Consider the following 18726-nt stretch of genomic DNA (forward strand, 5'->3'; position numbering starts at 1 on the left):
TGACTACTTCTTTCGGAACTACTCTATCGGACTTTGACAGCCCAAGCAAAGTCGATGAGCATACACTACTCGTCAAAGTCGCGCCCAAGATGAGTATCACGCCTCTTGGATTGTTACCTAACGCACAGCGTCTACGAGCGATCTACCCGCAAACTCCAACACCAAACTTCTTATGCGTTGTGACAGCGACTCCGGAACAAAAAGAAGTCTTCGTTCGGAAGGGCGGATACAAGATGAATCTATGGGAGATCATCGTTGCGGATGATACGCGCTCAGACTTCAAGGTCACGTTCTGGCTGCGTCCACCCCGAGAGTCAAACAATGAACAAAACCACGTTCAAACCCAACTACTGCAGACACTAGAGAGCATCAAAGTTGGCGACATTCTGCTTCTGAGGAACATTGCGTTGACATCGTTCGGTGACACCGTCTTTGGCCAATCTCTGAACCCGGCCATCACACGGGCTCGAACGACTATTGATGTCTTGACGAGAAGCAACGGTATCTCAGCTGCTCAGCTGGGCGGGCTCCCGGTGCCAGTAATCGAGGTTTTCAAAAGAGTGAAAAAGTGGGCAAGATTGCACATCGCATCTGATAGTGCAGGTTCGAGAAAGAGAAAGAGCAGCCAGGCGAAACAACTCAAGGACACGAAACGCACTTTCACAGCGCGTGATGTCGATGACTCCATGCCTCCCGACACTATGGAAAGTGTATGAAGCACATCCCCCGCAAAATCGCGATAACACCAATTTTGCCGGTTAGCAATCGTTACGTGCCGACATTGTTTCATCGCATCGATCATTTCAGGCCGTCACATCCGAGTTGATAGGTGCCTGAATTTCGATTGCTCGTCAATTTGCTCTCTGTGAGCGTCGCACCATGCCGTGGTGGTCTGTGCCGCAGCCCTGCCATCTCACACAATCAACATCACACAGCTTCCCCACGCCACAGCCACAATCAGTATACTGCACCGATCGAAGATGGCCCGCTCGTGCCGATGTTTGATTCTCGACTAGCCGGTGGGGTGGAGACATCCTCAAGATACTCAAATGTCTATGCTGCGTCTTGGCTAGGTCGACTAAGTCAATGGTCAAGCGCGGCTATACTGAGATCATGAACACAGATACTAGATCCCCGGTCAAGATCGACAATAAGCTACAGGACTCTGACTGTCTGTGTTCATGGTCCATACGTCGTGCTCCTCCGTCCTTGGCACGTTCATGCGAAGAAACCAAACATGTTTCGAACATCATCCTACATGCAAGGATGCGCCGAGCAACAACGGCGTACACGCTGCTGCACCTGCCTTTTGACAGCTGGTGGATGTTTTACGCATGAAGTGCCGGTACTACAACGCGGTACGTCACTTACAGGTAGCGGGGCAGTGGATTGTGCCATCAGCCGTTCATTTTACGGACATCTTATATACAGCATCATGTCCATCCAGAATCCCATCACAGCATCGCTTGCCCAGTCTCTCTTTCAGTCCTAGTGACATTCATTCTTTTCGTTCGCAACTTGTTGCAGCTTCCATTCGTTCAGATCTTGACGATCACTTTCATTCGCTACCGGCTGGCCAACATGAAATCACTCTTTTCTTTCACTGGTCTGGCTACCACACTCTCGTTACTGGCAAGCGTACAAGCTGTGTCCAACTCTACCAATGGCCCTTCATGTGGAGTTGCTAAGGCAGACGACAGCTACTTCAGTGTTGTCGGGGTCCAAGGAACTGGAGTCCATCCCCGACAGGAACTCCGTGAACTGCAGAAAGACACGGAGTTATGGAACATCTTTATCCAGGCGTTTGCTCGCTTCCAGGCTATGGATCAGGATCAGAAGATCTCTTACTTCCAGGTCGCAGGTATGGGATCCGTGTCCTTTTCAGAGGCTTAACTAATATCTCTAGGGATACACGGAGTGCCATTCCAGAAGTGGGACAATGTGAACGGAACAGCTGGTCATGAGATGATGGGATACTGTCCTCACGGTTCCAGCATGTTTGGTCCATGGCACCGGCCGTATCTCGCGCTCTTCGAGCAGGTTCTCCATGATCGCGCGATCGACGTCGCCAATGAGTATCCCATCGGTGAAGCTCGTAACAAAGCCTTGGATATTGCAAACCGAGTTCGCCTTCCTTACTGGGACTGGGCGATGGATCCGCCAAACAGTGAAGAGGGTGTCATCCCTGAGAACGTGCGTTGCCTCACGGCTACTGTCACGTTCCCCAATGGGACCACAGGGTATATCCCCAACCCTCTATACAAATACGACTTCCATCCTCTGAAGTATGATGACTTCGCTCCCCTGGTACGTCTCAAATCTATACATCTACGCTCCGCGAGGAAGATATCATCCTGAAGAACTTGGCTGCTGACACACAAGTAGAGCGAGTTTGAGTTCAAGTACTGGAACCACACTATTCGGTACCCAGCTGATCCCCACGCTGCCAATGCCACCAGCCGTAACAGCGAGGTTAACGATCGAGTTGGCAAACAGCAGCCCAATCTCCGCGATATGCTCTATAAGTTATTGACGACGTACCAACCCTTCAGTCAAGTGAGCAACAAGGCGAACGGTGGCAAGATCGGAAACTTCGAGACTCTACACGATGGCCTGCACACCGTCTTCGGATTGGGTCACATGGGCATAGTAGAGGTTTCCGCATTCGACCCCATCTTCTGGTTCCATCACTGGTAAGTCCTCGGAACGCAATGCTGAGAGTAACGCTAATCGTGTGTAGTAACATTGATCGGATCATTTCCATGTACCAAACTCGCTACCCCGACACCTGGGTCGAGGACGCCGAACAGCGTATGGGTTCATTCGCTGTCGCCAGCGGTAGCGTTCTTGGTACTGCTTCGCCACTCGCACCGTTCCACATGAACGCCCTTGGCGACATGTGGACTGCAACCACTTCACGCAACTGGACCTCCTTTGGATACACCTACCCCGAACTCGAAAACAACCCCAGCAATGCGACGCTGACATCTTCTATCAATCAGTTGTACAAGGCCCAGACTCAAGGCCTGAGTGAGACCAATGCAACAGTTAACGCGACGTTCCCGACTCCAGGCGGAGGCAGCATCAACCGCACGGTACAGGCTACCGACTGGCAGTGCGAAGTCAACATGCCGACCGACATCAAGGTCTCCTACGCCGTTCGCGCCTTCCTTGGCGAGCCCAGCACCAACCCCATCGACTGGCCCACAGACCCCAACTACGTTGGTCAGCTCGCCACCCTGTCTTCTCCGCGAATGAGCTCCTCAAACATCGTTACGGGTAACATCGGTTTGACTGAGAAGCTTGCACAGAAGCACGCGGCAGGCGAGCTCAAGAGCCTGGACAAAGAGACAGTACAGGCTTATCTCAAAGAGAAGTTCAGCTGGCGCATCCAAGCTCTGGACTTTAGCGAAATCCCACGAAACAAGCCACCCAAGGGCTTGAACGTCACCGTGTTCAGCGTACCAGTCAGCATCCCAGAGTCCGACACCGAGGTACCAACCTGGAACGGCGATGTCGAATACAAAGACGACATCGAAGGCAACCCGCCCGTGTACAACGGACCTGGACCTGACGGCACCAACTCGACCCTCCCCGCAGATCAGTCGAGCGGATCTTACAACGCCGAGTCTGGCGAGTTTGAGTGGAAGAAGGCCCCGGTTCCGGAAGTCGCGCCTGACGCTGGTGGTGCGGGCCCCCAGATTGCAACGACGCTCTTGGAGTCGGTCATTACGCAGTATGTGACACTGGGTGCTTCTACCCCGGCCGTATCTACGCCTACACCTGCGATCTCAATTGAGGTCTCCAGTGCACCAGCCATCTCATCGATTCCTACACCCACACCCGAGGTTTCTAGCGCACCGGCCGTCTCAGAGCAAGCGCCTGAGCCTACCGCGCCCGCTGATCCACAGACCACGGTTGTGACTTCGGTCATCATGGAGTATGTCACTGTGTAAGCCAGTGACAATGACCGGCTAGGCATTGTTCCTGCTGTTTGTTGGCTGCGGCGCCACTTTCCGCTCATTTTTCTTGTACATGTCCCTCTTCACGTTTGTGCACACTTGCACTATCACACTCGTTTTATGCAGTTGCATATACATACCCACACTCGCTTCATATCGCTGTATGTACACTACCACGCCTTACGCCTTACGCTCATTTCGTCACGCACGCAAAAGAAATCCAACCGCTCGTTCTTTGACTCTTACTCGTTGCTCACCTGTTCTGCTCTTCTCATATGCTAGCTTCCTTCATACCGTCTTCACACATGCTCACTCACAACAAACGCACATCAAAACCACAGGCAGAAACTGCTGACTTGCTTCACTTCAATACGTATTCCTCGCCAAACACCACTCGTCCCAACGACCCATCACCCATCACAGCAACCCCGCCCTCAAAAGCTTATTCCCAAATTCTAAAAGATAATAATCCGCATACACCAACCCATGATCCGCATACTTCATATGCGCATGCTCATTCCAATTCGTCGTGCTGTTCCTCAGTATACACTCAAACCCTGATTCTTTGATCTTGAGCTCCGATGCTACCACTGCGCCGTTAGCGCTATTCCCATTGACCATGCTCTTGGTGGGGAGTTCAAAAGATGCTAGATCAGAGTCGTACGACATATCCAGCGTCTGGGATACGATCTGCAGTGCGATGTCGAGGAAATTGGTGGTGCTGCTAGAGGGGAGTTGTGATGCCGTGGCTGAAGAGAGGGATTGGAGTGCTTGGTGGATGATGAGGAGACCATTCGCTGTTATCACGCCTGCGGAAACATCGCGTAGCGGCTCCTCGGGGTTATCTTGTGGCGCGTCGAAATCCCAACACGGGACCATGGGGTGGTGCCACTTCCCCTCTCCTTCTTTCAACCGTCGCAAGAAGTACTCTGCGCATTGGATCGCCGTCGCCAGATATTTTACATCTTTCGTCCACGAATACGTCTGCGCGAACCCCATTATAGCCCAGGACTGGCCTCGACTCCACGTCGAATCGTCTTTCCAACCCTGGTTCGTCATCTTGGCTTGTGGCTGACCGGTCCGCGGGTCGAAGTTTACGAGGTGGTAGGAGGAGAAGTCGGGTCGCAGGATCTCGTGGATGATGGAGTCGGCGTGTTGGGTTGCGATGTCGATTAGCTTTTGGTCGTTTTGGATGTGGCCGACGAAGTAGAGGAGGTCGAGGTCTGGGATGTTTGGGTCAGTGGAGAGAACAAGTGGATAGACTGGAAGGCTTACTGCACATGCTATCTATGATCACGAGGAAGTTTGTCGACATGTCCGTTATTGAGTAACGGTCGTTGATCGCAACATCCCAACTCCGAATCGCTTTTACCCGGTCGTCGTATCGCGATGCGAGCGCGTATGCTGCGTTGACGACAGATTGTAAGCTCTCTTTGTTGCCAGTCAACTCCCAGTCTTTCTGTAACGCGGGCTGTACGATGAAGCCCATGTCGTGGGTATCTGTTCGACCTGACATCTGATTAATAGCGACGCCGTAGTGTCGTCCTAACTTGAGTAGTTGGTCTTGAATTTGTGGCCGCACATGTTCTGGGACATCAATGGCCTGTGGGTATCGTATCGAGCGTTCGAGAAGCGCGTATATGCATCCTGGGAAGAAGCCACAGGTCCAGAAATCTGCTTCCCGCTCTTCATATCGGCCTGCGTCGGGACCAATCTGGGGTACGGTGTGTGGGTATGACTGTAAAGGAGCTTGTTGCTTGAGACCGCGTTGCGCGACTTGAACGATCTTTGCTGCCACGCTTTCAGAGTAGATCTGACTGAGGTCGACATCCTTCACGCTAGATGGACTTAGCATTGGCTTGTGTCGTTTGACATGCGCGTTTGCTTACACTGCGGCTTTGGAAGGCATCTTGGCATCCTGTACAGCGCTTCCCATCTTGCTTTCGCGATCGGAAATTGCGAGTGACGTATGTTGCATACGAAGGTAATTTCGTCCAATGGCACTTGGAACTGAGTCCTTGAGGTGTGCCGTTTCTACTAGCTGTTCCGTCGTAATTGAGCGAAGAGAAGAGTCAGGAAGCAAAGCGGAGAGCAGCCAAGGTGTTGCTTCTTGCCAAAAAGCCTACATCGGGCGACGCGTAAACTGTCGCGCGTAGCATGGCGGGGCTGTTATCGATACCGGGTCATCTTGCGACGAGAGTTCAAAGTCAAGGTGTAGGCTAAATGCGGGATCTGCATTACCCCGATGCCCGCTACCCGGCCGTTTGCACAAGCTCAGGGCATTGCCCGCGATGTGGACGTCATTCTTTTCTTGATCTCGTATCTTTCTAAAGCTCGTGACTATGCTTTCTTGGACTCGTGGACGGCCTTCCAGAACAGGTATCCGTTCCTTCGCTTGCTGTGTTGATAAGCCTTGGAAGCGACGTAGCGGGGACCTAAGGCTGGGCTTCTAGCTACTTTCCCCGCATCGCACTATCATGGAGTCTGGGGTTGAGTAGCGCTGCTAGAATGTAGGGACGGAAAGACTTTGGCCGTGAATATCGACGCGTCTAAGTTTGAGACGATCGCGTGAATCTTTGCCGGCATAAAGATGCTAGGGTTCGTAACGTGGATAGGACCAACCAACACTTCGTCCTGTTCACGTCAAAATGCTGTTCATTCGTGCGACCGCGAGGCTGCTGCTGATTTCCTTTGCTGCTGCCGCGCCACCATCAGCGTTGAAGAGGGCCGCTTCCATACTTCCTTTATCAACCAAGGGGCGAGATATCGTCGACGCGAACGGCGATGTCTTCCACTTCATGTCGACCAATTGGCCAGGCCACCAAGAGATCATGATTCCTGAAGGCCTCCAGCACTCATCCATTCAAGATATCGTATCGTGGTTTCCTAAGCTCGGTCTCAACTCGGTCCGCATGCCGTTCGCAATCCAGATGGTGGATGACTACCTCGCGAATAGCCCTAACCAGACTCTCGAAAAGAGTGTCCTTAATGCGATTCCGGGCACGAACGGCACCGATGTTCTGGATTCTATCCTAGAGAAGAACCCACAGTTCACCAAGAACACAACAAGACTGCAAGTCTGGGATGCTGTTGGCAAGGAACTTTCGCGGCAAGGTGTGATCATCCACTTGGACAACCACGTGTCGAAAGCATTCTGGTGCTGCGGCGATGACGACGGTAACGGCTGGTTCGGCGAGAAGGACTTCGACGTGGAGAAGTGGAAGCGAGGTTTGGCATTTATGACGAAGCATGTATGTACTCAAAAGATTGTCCGCCGAGGAGCAGATACTGACGAGCTTAGGCGAAAGAAAACTGGTCGACGTTCTCGTCAATGGGACTGCGCAATGAGCTGCGAGCTGCCAAGGTAGCCGAGCCGGTCGACTGGTATACATGGTATATTCACATGACTGCCGCTGCAGATGCTGTTCACGAGGCAGATCCCCGTGCGCTAATCTTCTTTTCTGGTCTTTCGTACGACACGTACATTGACCCCATCCCTCTCGGAAAGACGCTCAATGGTACCAGTGGTACATCGACTGCGAACAAGACTGCAAAGTTCGTGCCCGGTAGCTTCGCGTGGAAGGACAAAATCGTTCTCGAGATCCACAAGTATGACTTCGAAGCCACCCAGGATGACTGCACGACCTTCAAGAGGAAGTGGTATCAGAAGGGCTTCCAGGCCGTCAAACCCGACGACCCAGCGACCAAGTATACCTTCCCGATGGTCATCTCCGAATGGGGATTCATCCAGAACGGAACGTATTGGAACCAAACCACTTACGCGGAATGCTTGGTGGAGATGGTCAAGGAATACCAGGTTAGCTGGCAGCATTGGGAGCTCTCAGGTAGCTTCTACCTCCAGACCCGTCCTAACCGGACTCCCAACACGCTCATAGGAGCGGATGAGGCTTGGGGATTGTTGAACTACGATTGGTCTGCGCTTCGATCGCCTGTCACCCTAGAGAACAGCTTGTACAAGATGATTGAAGCGTTGAAGTAGTGGAAAGGCGTAGCGTAGAAGTAGATATGGTCATTCTAAAATCCAATTCCGGTCGCGATCACGCTCTGCCGTATCCATACTGTCCTGAGATGTATAGTCGCGTGAAGATGCGTGTGCACGGCTCCGTACAGGAGGTCTTCGGGTACCATCCTCTTCCAGGGTTGCACGAGGAAAGCATATTTGACGTGAACGGGTTGTCGAATATGGGCTTAGAGATTGAAAGCACATGTGTCGGTTCGGAGTCGCAGACGTTGGCGATGAATGTGGAAGTCCGCGTTCGCGACGCGTTGAGACACGCCAAAGATTTTCCGTTCGCGAACATGTCTATGACGTCATCAAATGTTTCCACACCATACATGCATCTGCGCAACGCCAAATAGAAGAAAACTTGCATGCAGAACTGAGCGGTATAGTAATCAGCGAGTGATTCCGAGGCCTATTTCCAAGCTTGTCAGGCGGACGATGCTCCGAAGTTGCCTGCCTGTGGCTGCACCTTGGCACGACTCATGGACCGCAATGCATCCTTCCCGAACCAAGATTTGAGCTTCATTCCATCACCCCACAGTCTCCCCGTATTCTTGACCATCTTCCAGCAGCTCAACACCCACCGGATAACGGGATAATCCCTCTTTCAGCGCCCGTTTGTGGATTTCTCCCCAGAAGAAGCCCGCCCCCGCACTCGACCATCCGCATGTAGAAATATCCCGACGCCCGCGCAGGAGCCGTCCAGTCGCTTACTAGCTTTGAGATTTAGCCATGCGGGAACTACCTACTCACCTGTTCTTCGGGTTCCGACGAACGTCAGGGCTTTAAGCACGAAGACCCCAGCTTTGTTGTACTTTTCCGAGGTCGTGCCGTCAACACTTTCATCTGACGAGAGGCTACTCAACATGGCTAGCACGCAGCCCAACGACGAAACTGCTGGTGTCGCCAACAGGACTGGCGAGTTCGATACCAACGTTATCGCGCCTGCCGAAGCCCCCAAGAGGTCGCCATGGAAGGCTTGGATGTATCTCTGGGAATGGTATCCTAAGCACTACCCTGAGGAGGAGAGGAAGTTGCTGAGGAAGATGGACGCTTGTCTGCTGACATTCTGTTCCTTCATGTGTAAGTTAACGTACTGGCACCTTGGTCCCGTATATACTAATAGGAACAGTCTTCCTTAAGTGGCTGGACTCTTCCAACATTAAGAACGCCTATGTGTCGGGCATGAAGGAAGAGCTTAGTCTCTACGGCAACGAGTACTCGCTATTCGACACCTTCTACAACGTCGGATATCTCGTGTTCCAGGTCCCGTCTTTACTCCTGTTATCCCGACCGCAGATTGCCAAGTACTATCTGCCGACTATGGAAGTGCTGTGGTCCATCGTGACTTTCTGCCAGAGTCAGATGCGCAGCCGAAACGATATCTACGGTACTCGATTTCTGCTCGGTCTACTAGAGACACCCGTTGCGTCTGGTACTACATACGTACTTGGCTCCTGGTACAGGCCTGAGGAGGTCTTCAAAAGGACGGGAGTTTGGTATGTCTCCAACAACATTGCCGTCATGTTTGGTGGATATCTACAAGCTGCGGCCTACAACAACCTCAACGGGTAAGTGACCTCCGCAAAGTACTATGCTATCGCTAACTTCTTGTAGTGTCGGTGGCATGTCAGGTTGGCGATGGCTGTTCATTATAGATGGAGTGATCTCTCTCCCTATCGCCCTTGCAGGCTTCCTCATCTTCCCAGGTCTACCAAGTAGCGCTAAGCCTTGGTGGCTCACACCAAAGGAGCATGCGCTGGCTCGCTCACGCATGGTCAACGCCGGTGTCGCGCCAAGCAAAGAGCTTAGCTGGACGGTTGCAAAGCGTACATTCATGCGCTGGGAGTTCTACATGGGGGTACTTTGCTACACCTTGTGAGTAATTTCCCCCAAAAGTCAACTACGAATACTGACAAACGAACAGCTTCTTATCCTCATCCTATCCCCATGGACAGATGGCAATCTGGCTCAAAGACCTTGCTGCCAAATATCCCGGCGCCTACACCGTTCCTCAAATCAACACTATCCCTACTGGTGCCCAAGGTGTCTCCGTCTTCGCCGCGCTCCTCGCCACCTCTCTCTGCATGGTCTACCCACTCTGGTCCATCTTCTCGATCGTCCAAACCATCTACATCGTCGCCAACATTTCTCTCCTGGTCTGGAACATCCCCAAGGGCTACCACTTCGCCTGCTACTACCTGCTCGGTGTATCAGCTGCTGTGACGCCCATTCTCATGCCTTTCATCAACATGGCTCTACGTGACGACGCAGAAGCACGCGCTGTCACTGTCGGTGCTATGTTGACAGCTGGTTGGGCTGTCTTCTCCTTCTACCCCATCACAGTATTCCCTATTGTCGAGGGCCCAAAATGGACCAAAGGCTATGCAGTGAACATCTGCTTCATCGTAGGATGTTGGAGTTCGTTCTTAGTCATGCAGTATCTGTACAAGAAGAGCGAGAATAAGAAGCAGAACATGATGATTCGAGACGTGGCTAAGGATCAGGAAGACATGGCCGGACTAGACATCAAGGACGCAGCGGAGGTCGAACACGCAGAGGTCAGAAAGTGATGTATAGGAGAGACAGATACCCTAAGTTGCTTGTCGGTGCGCTGTATAGCTCGGCTTTGTGAACCTGCAGATATGGAATGCAAAACTTCTTGTTGAATGAACTCATCCAGCTTCGCATGATCAAACATCTTCTGCTCTACCAAAAGCCGAACTCTGCAGTCTACGCAACGCCTCTCAAAGCCCAAACTAAAACACTATCATGCCTTCCCAACCCCACCATCGGATCCCACAAACGCTACGAGGACGTGCGAAAACCCAGCCCGACATGTCTAACGCAGCAACGGATTCCCTCTCCCCACCACGGCATCGACATAGAACCAAGCGAGAGGTTATCCCCCGACGCCACACCACACCCTCCCACTCTCCTTCCTACAACCGCATAATCCGACTCGAAGGCCAAATCACATCCATCATCTCAATCCTAAAATTCCACCTTCGGTACGCAGACTTCCCAACGGACACCTCGCTTTCCGCCCTCCGTCTCCATCCACTACCTGTATACTTCGACATAATACAAGAGCTCATCAGCCACATCGAATGCGGTTTGGATTATAACGGCGCGTTCAACGCCGGCGACCTGATATATCTAGCGCAAGAATGGTATTTCCCGCACGTGAAGCGACGGGTGGGAGAAGACGAAGAAGGGGAAGTAGAAGTAGCACCCCAACCGCACTGGCCCAAGATCCTGTTTCTCGCACAGCTTCAACGTATCCTCGAAGACGAGACGCTCAGTCTGGCTCAGAGTCTAAAAGTTGGTTGGGAGTGGTTTATGGATCTTGATGTTTTTCCTTCGCTACCTAGGGGAATGAGGGAGTGGGCGTTGGGGTGGCATGAATTGCCAGTGGTGAAGCAGAAAGAATTCCTCCGGCTGTTTGATGTAGATGCTCGGGTTCTGAGTGGTACGATGGACGCAGTGGGGGATATGTCGCTCCGCGGCCCGCTAACGCTCGAGCGCGAACAAGTAGGCTGCGTCACTACGTTTCTAGCACAAGACCGTCCACTCGACGCTGTCGTTCCGTTGATGCTCAACCCATCGAAACAAAACCTTGGATCATGTTCGCTCTGCGGTACTACACTCCGCAAAGAAGATACTGGGTCTGAGAAACCGCATCGTCCTGTTGAAATCCCCTGCGGACACATCTTTGGCTCAGAGTGTATTGTAAGCCATCTTCGCAGGCCCGAGGTGTGGAGTTGTCCGTTCTGCGGGTGGAATTTGTTCGATGCGCCGCATCATCCTGTTACGCCGAGGGAAGTCGTAGAGAGCTGTGATCGTATCTTGAAGTACCTGGACCCACCTGCGATTGTCACTTTTCCGATAAGTCCGCACTCATATCTTGAGAAACTGGGGATAGTTTCTGAAGACGCGGATGCGATACGAGGGCATTTGGACTGCTGGCTCAACGCTCCTTATGCGGCGTATGTTGAGTTGTTGGCATTGTTCGATTTGGCACTGTATCTTGCGAGGGATAGGTTAGATGCTGCTGTGAGGGGGGATGTTATTGAGTTTAGAGAGGTGGTGGGAAGGCAGTTTCAGGTTGAGGCGAGGATTCAGTGGTTGGAGTTTTTGAGGAGTTGTCATCCTAATTCTCCGGTGGTTTGGTAGGGAGACGTAGATTTGCGTGCAACCTCCAGTGAGATACCAAGTAGAACCCACTGGGGTTAGCGCCGAGTATCTTCCCTTAAGTGCTATCCCATTATAATAGCCTCTTTCTCAACTCTGCAACACGGTGCGTCTTACCCCGGGTACAAGTATCCATAGAGGGAGACACCAACATGCATCGTGGTTCGTAACACGCAACATAAGGACCCCGTCCCACCTCTTACCACGAGTCATGCCACCACCCTCCGTCGAACCATTCCTCCGCGCCATCCGAACCCTCCGACTCGTCCGACACTTCGGCCGACAGCATCGGGCCTTGAGAATGCCAAGTCCTCCGGAACAGAGAATCGCAAGGGGCAGCATCTGCAAGTCTGCATTAGCCCACGGCAATTAGCACATCCCGTAGCTTCGGCATAATAAAACAAGCCCAGCATGTGAAGATCACCACGCCCTCACGCAGTAGTCACGGAGCATCGGAAATAACCGACGGAGCAAGAACAAGAAGTATCGATTGAACCACGCTACCCAACAGGGCGCTCTAGGAATGGATGGGTATAGACAAGAACAGGGACTTGCGATGAGGAGACATCCTCTCTAGTGTAGGAAACAGGGTGTGTGTGTATGTATGTACAAGAAGAGAAAGAGGGGAAATAATGCAATGAGTGGTGACTGCAGACCAGCAAAAGGTCCAGCCTTGAACTTGAACAAAAAAAACGCCCAGCGATGCTTATACCCAAATGCCAATGCCAATGCCAGAGTGAGGACTAGGCGAACAGAAATCAAGCCTTCTCCTTCTTAAAGCAGTTCTTGAGGCGAAGCTTGATCTTGTACATGTACCAATCGCTCTTCCTCTTGAGTCCAAGACCCTCATTTCCATCCTCAGTAGTAGCATTAGTCTTGTTATCTTTACTCTTACTACGTCCGCCTTTCTTTTCCTGCTTGCGCTTTTTCTCATTCATGACAAACATGCTTGTGGGCCGTTTCTTGAGTCCAGGTCCGTCAGTGACACCGGAATCCCACATGCCGGTTGTCGTGATGGGCGCATAGGCGGACTGCGTCTTGCGGGAACGTTCGGTTTCTGGCATGGCAGGCGATAGGAGCGGGGAGGCGAGGAGAGGCGCGGGCGAGCTTGGGCCTTCGGTTGATGGGGAGATGACGACGGGAGAGGGGATGGCGGCAGGAAGTGGGCGGGTTGATTCGGCGGAGGGACGTTCTATGGGTGAAGGGAGTGAGAGCTCTTTGATGCGAAGAAGCTCTACGCTGCGTTTCATGGTGCGCTCTTCGGGGGTCTCGACGAGTGTCTGGTCTTCGAAAGTGAGGCCGTACTTCTTCCTCATACTGCCTGTCATGCTATGCAGAGCGGTGCCGGTGGAATTCGCACGTCGTGCACGTGTCTTGACAACAGGTACGGGAGAGGCATGTATCGCCGTTTTGGTGGACGCAGGCGAAGGAGGAGTATCCGTGAAGCTTGTCGTGCGACGGGGCAGTCTTTCCATGCTAGGTTTGAACATCCGAGGAAATGAGCGACGCTTCTCGTCGAGAGTCGATGCTGGGGATGGCGAGCGCGGGCAATCCAACATGGACATGGAGAATGTGCGGTTGGCGCATGGACGGAAGGTTGCAGAGGGTGTCAAGGTTGGAGGCGAAGACAAGGAGGGGCTCTCGGTCGCGAATTCTCTAGACGCAACCCAGACGCCAGAAGCCAAGATGAATTGTCGGAGTGCGTCGCCTGTCTCGGTGGGGAGCTTATCCGTCAATGTGTCCATGAAGGTGTTCATGTCGATGCTGGAGGTGTCGGTAGTAGGAGACTGGGTGTAGGAAGTTATGCTAGGCGTTGACGGTGAGGCAGCAGACGGCATTGCGTAGGTATCCATGACATCTATGCGACTGCGGGTCATTGTCGCAATGATGGGATGGCGCCTGGAGTTGACACTCAGGGTGCTGAAGGTAAACTTCTTCTCGTCTGGAGCTTGAGGAAGCGATGGCGACAGCGGCGCAGTCGTCGACATACTCGACACACGACGCGAGTGGTTTGGCTTCAACACCCAACGAGCCTTCAGCGTCAGTCCATGTTCATCAGTGCTATTGAACTCGTAGCCGCCGTTAGGCATGTCGGTGACTGCCCAGCGACTTGTCCCGTCGTTCATGCAAATCTCCGTTGTCTCAGTAACCCCCCTGTCGCACTTCCGTGAGCTGATGACGCCAATTATGTCGCGCGAGCCCCAGCGATCTTCCTCCGACTTATTCTCGTCATCCTGACTGTTGTATGCTTCTGCTTGCGCAATGAGGAGATCGTGCGGTCCCAGTCTATCCCGGGTATTGAAACTCCGCGAAAGACGCCTCGAGGCTCGCTGGGGGATTGCCGAGAATGGCACGACTTCGTAGGCTGGCTTTGGTCGCTGTGACGCAATGACTTGGTGTAGCTGCAGGGCAACTCTTTGCCGGCTGTGTAGCTTGGAGCGAGTGTTCACCGGTCGGGCGATGATGTAGGAGGTCTTGGAACGAGGGGTCCGCTTCTTGGGCTTGACGCTGGTAGCATCACTGCCGGAGGAGACAGGTCTCGAAGGAGCGAGGGTGATGGTGGCTTCGTCATGCGGCTTCTTCATCGCATCCCTCTGCGAGGCGCGCGTAGGAGTGTCAGGGGCATCGGTCGTAGGGTCGGTATGGGTAGAAGGGAGGGTCGCCTGCGACGGTGAAGGAGTCTGGCCGCGCAAGACGGAACCGAGAAGGGAAAGCGGCATCTGCAGGAAAGAGCCATTGGTGGTGGGCGAGGCTGCACGCGGTGGTGAGCTTTCATGGCCGTGTTTGGCGGCGTCGGCGGTCAACATGTCCAGCAGCATTGCTCCAGCACTCAATCCAGGTGTGACATGCTGAGAGACCCGTCAGCAAACAAGGAAATGACGAAAACACAGGCGCAATCAGCGCATGGGACGCCATTGTTCTTATGAAGGCGGGCCCCAAGGGCTGTGCGCTGAAGTTTGGAGGTCGTGCCCCCTCAAGCGTAATAGGCACACCCACAGGCGACGAACAACTGGGGCTGACTTACAAGCCACAGCTAGCAGGCTGACCTTATGCAGGGAGTGGGCTGGCCAATCAATCGCTCCCTATAATTTGAGCTTGTGCAGCTGAGTGTCTCAGGACGCGGCGCAGATGCAATTGCAGAAAACGAAATGGAAACAAAAAAGAAGCCGCCCTGATGGGCCCCCCGTCAGGTCATTCATCGGCCGGCAGGGCTCTACTCACCATCCGCATCGTCGACGCACAAGGCACACAGGCTCCAACGCCGGTAAAGTCAACCGTCGTCCGTCCCGTGGGCGCAGGGACGCCAGCAAAGCGGCATCCGGCAAGGGGCTAGAACGATTGGCCCATCGTGCATATCATGCACACTCGCTACGAGCCCCTCTTTTTGCTTCATCGGGGAGCGATTACTCGGCTTCGGCGGACAAAAGCTGGGGGGCGGCTTACGGTGTGGTCATCGCCAGCAGAGAGACCGCTGACGGCGAGGTCTCACTTCGGTTCGGTGCGGACCTTCGAGCGAGCGCAGAAGACACGTTCCGCAGGGGTCCGAATACCTGATTATCTCACGATCTTAAGATTGATCATGCGGCACGGCGACCATGGAACCTTCATAAGGAACTCTGGGCAGTCAATGCACGGCGTATTCGTATACACCTAGAGAAGCTTCGATTGGCTAGCCTTGCGATGTTTCAAGCGAACAACGCTGTCAGCCAAGCCACCCAGAGGACACCGACCATGAAATTCGCACTGAAGCATCATGGCAAAAGTAGATCGCAGCTGACGCGAAGCTTGTCAAAGTCGGGGGTGGCTGTTGTGGTGTTCGCTACAACAATGGAACAAGGCACCCCGCAGCGCCTGAGGCTTACGCAACTCTAGGTACCATAAACGTCGCGAGGAGGGTTTCGAATTAGCCGTTACCTCACCGACAAAGCAGCACACCATTACGCCGTGCTGCACCTCGTGCTGCACGACCCGCTACAACTCACGATCTTTCTGCAAGCCCGCTCGCTTCTGATCGTCGGTTCCGTTGTGCTCCGCATCCCGCTGCTAAATTTTCACCGAGACCGACTCGTCAGCTGGAGGGCACATTACCGTCACGCACTCGGCTCAACCGAACTTCCGAGATATCTAACCTTCGAAACAGGAAAGCATTGCGTGCGAAAAGTATTACTATTCGCCCATTTGTCAAGAACCCCCGATTCTCACGGCCGCAACGATAGGAAAGTTGTGTCAGCGAGGGTCGTGATCTTTTGCAATAAGTGCAAATGCCAACGGACGAAATCTCAGGCCAGGGCTTCGGTGCCCATCCATCAGCTGAGAGCCTTGTCAATTGGTTTACGCAAAATGGGGGTCAGCTCAGTCCAGACGTCCAGATCGTCTACAGCGACTCGCATGGCTTTCACATGCGCGCTGCCAGACCATTGAGCTCCACTGTGGTGGCTTCATGTCCATTGAAGCTGACGCTGTCCTCTTTCAACTTAGACCCAGAGGAGAAAGAGGTGTTGCACATCGATAGTCCTCTTCAACGGTGTCGTGGGAAGATACCGGATCACATTCTGACGTACCTGCTGTTGATTGAACAGCGCAAGAGGGGCGATCAGTCGCCATGGCACGCCTACATCACATGTCTACCAGGGCCTGAAAGTATGACTACGCCTCTGTGGTTTGACGAGAGCGATATCGCCTTTCTGACCGGTACCAGCCTAGCGCCTGCGACCAAGGAAAGAAAGGCTGAGTTACAACACCAATGGCAAAATGCTGTGGCTGTCATGAAAGAGCTTGGTATGCCTCTTGCTGACGAGATCGACCTGTAAGTCTTTTAGCGAGTGCGATTCAGCGCAATCTGTATCGTGTCTAGCGTGCACTATAAAGTCAGCACTACCTCTGCCACAACTGAGACACTGCAAGCGAGTTGTGCTTTTGTGTGCCAACAACACAGATCTCCACATATGTGGCTCTCGATACACCGATACATCAGCTTTCTGGCGCAGCCTGCTAACGATCCTCAGCGATTCGTTACTATGGGCAGCCACCATCTTCACCTCGCGAGCCTTCATCTCGACCCACATATTACCGGAAAGAGTGACCATACCTATTCTCTTTCCGGTGGTCGATATTCTGAATCACGCTGTATCCGCCAAAGTAGAATGGGACTTCCAGCCACACCAGTCTTTCACGCTCAAGTGCCTTGAAGGCGAGTCATTTCAGCCCGGCCAGGAGCTCTTCAACAACTACGCACCTAAGCAGAACGATGAGCTACTCCTCGGCTATGGTTTCTGCCTGGAAGACAACCCTATTGAGCAATTTGCTCTGAAGCTAGCGTTCCAGCCACAATTACAGCAGTATGCACAGCAGCTGGGTCTGCTGAACCCCGAGAACGTGCCTTTCGGCATGTCAAAAGAGTTTCTGGCCACCGATCCGAACAAGGAGCAGCATTTCCTACGCGGCAAGGACCATCCATTTGGTCGCTACGATAACCACGTACCCTTCTTCCGTGGTGTTCCGCCTTACATTGTTCACTTCTTCTTTATCCAGACGATCATAACTTCTGAAGTGGATGTGAGCACTATCGACATCGCAAGACCAGGCCCGAGAATTACGCTTCAGGTCTTAGTACTTCTGCACCAAGCGCTGGAGCAGAGGTGCAGTACCCTTCCACTGCAGATAGATCAGGAACCCCGAAACGGCAAGCAAAAATATGCGAAGATTTATCGCGACAGCCAGGCTAGGATCATCCATTCAGTGCGGCAAGAGCTCAAGGATGCGATTACCAAGTTGCGCGCACCCAACGCTGAACTTCCCACCCGCGCCTTGCACAGTCTCTCTGATGTGCTGACAGCCTTCAGCACCGACCTTCTAGTACCAGCAAAGACTTTCTCAAGCGCTCTCAACAAACATGGTATCCAAGGTCAGAAAAACGAAGGTCTGAAGTGGACGGTATTACTGACCGTCCTGTTGGCGTTGATGTTGACTACACAAGACACAAACGACATCAAGATCTTTGCTCTAATGCGCGATTTGTGCTTTAAACACACCCTTCCCACACTGGAAGACGGCATTGAAGACGTTGACACATACACCTTCGTCGATGAAAACCTCGGCGACTTTGTGCATGTCCCTTCTGCAGATGCAAATGCCGCACCCACGGATATACTCGACGACTTGGGTATGACGTTCGTCAACCAGCCTGCAGATAGTGCGACACCTGTCTTCATCAAGGGACGTACAGAAAACCTCGGCGCGAGGATAATCATGTGGGCGATGAAGGTTGTGGAGAAAGATGTTGTACCTGTGTTCGAAGAGGGGCAGATAGTAAGATGTCTGTATGCCAGAGCGCAGACAACGGAGAAGGGGCAAAGTGACGAGACGTGGATGTATGAGTAGAACCTAGACACAATCACATCTTGCCCACTTCACACGGGCCTGCACTCATGACCCAGACCACTCACTGCTATCATGTTTTGAGTTATCGTGTGTGTACCTACGCACCCGTTTTGATGTCTTCATCACAACAAAGAAAATACATGGTAAATAACTTCGTGAATACCG

General features: G+C 52.9%; 6 protein-coding genes across 6 annotated transcripts; 4 read left to right on the top strand and 2 right to left on the bottom strand.

Annotated features, from left to right (window-relative positions):
• Nucleotides 1-89: 89 nt before the first annotated feature.
• J4E78_007381 (uncharacterized protein) lies at nucleotides 90-3956 on the top strand (the record flags this gene model as incomplete). Its single annotated transcript, XM_049367988.1, has 5 exons — nucleotides 90-710; nucleotides 1543-1861; nucleotides 1907-2307; nucleotides 2386-2693; nucleotides 2741-3956. 5 exons carry the CDS (start codon nucleotides 90-92, stop codon nucleotides 3954-3956), a joined length of 2865 nt encoding a protein of 954 aa, XP_049220309.1.
• A 423-nt stretch (nucleotides 3957-4379) lies between these two features.
• J4E78_007382 (uncharacterized protein) lies at nucleotides 4380-5898 on the bottom strand (the record flags this gene model as incomplete). The annotated part of the gene is made up of 3 exons (XM_049367989.1): nucleotides 4380-5185; nucleotides 5238-5800; nucleotides 5852-5898. The coding sequence occupies 3 exons, from the start codon at nucleotides 5896-5898 to the stop codon at nucleotides 4380-4382; spliced, it is 1416 nt and encodes a 471-aa protein (XP_049220310.1).
• A 712-nt stretch (nucleotides 5899-6610) lies between these two features.
• On the top strand, nucleotides 6611-7962 carry J4E78_007383 (uncharacterized protein; the record flags this gene model as incomplete). The annotated part of the gene is made up of 2 exons (XM_049367990.1): nucleotides 6611-7213; nucleotides 7264-7962. 2 exons carry the CDS (start codon nucleotides 6611-6613, stop codon nucleotides 7960-7962), a joined length of 1302 nt encoding a protein of 433 aa, XP_049220311.1.
• An 890-nt stretch (nucleotides 7963-8852) lies between these two features.
• On the top strand, nucleotides 8853-10559 carry J4E78_007384 (uncharacterized protein; the record flags this gene model as incomplete). Its single annotated transcript, XM_049367991.1, has 4 exons — nucleotides 8853-9069; nucleotides 9119-9557; nucleotides 9604-9864; nucleotides 9914-10559. 4 exons carry the CDS (start codon nucleotides 8853-8855, stop codon nucleotides 10557-10559), a joined length of 1563 nt encoding a protein of 520 aa, XP_049220312.1.
• A 2379-nt stretch (nucleotides 10560-12938) lies between these two features.
• J4E78_007385 (uncharacterized protein) lies at nucleotides 12939-14987 on the bottom strand (the record flags this gene model as incomplete). Its single annotated transcript, XM_049367992.1, has 1 exon — nucleotides 12939-14987. The coding sequence occupies one exon, from the start codon at nucleotides 14985-14987 to the stop codon at nucleotides 12939-12941; it is 2049 nt and encodes a 682-aa protein (XP_049220313.1).
• A 1455-nt stretch (nucleotides 14988-16442) lies between these two features.
• On the top strand, nucleotides 16443-18561 carry J4E78_007386 (uncharacterized protein; the record flags this gene model as incomplete). The annotated part of the gene is made up of 2 exons (XM_049367993.1): nucleotides 16443-16987; nucleotides 17187-18561. 2 exons carry the CDS (start codon nucleotides 16443-16445, stop codon nucleotides 18559-18561), a joined length of 1920 nt encoding a protein of 639 aa, XP_049220314.1.
• Between the last annotated feature and the right edge of the window lie 165 nt (nucleotides 18562-18726).

Source organism: Alternaria triticimaculans (genome assembly GCF_023758025.1).
Source record: "Alternaria triticimaculans strain BMP 0046 chromosome Unknown scaffold_11, whole genome shotgun sequence".
Lineage (NCBI taxonomy): Eukaryota > Fungi > Ascomycota > Dothideomycetes > Pleosporales > Pleosporaceae > Alternaria > Alternaria triticimaculans.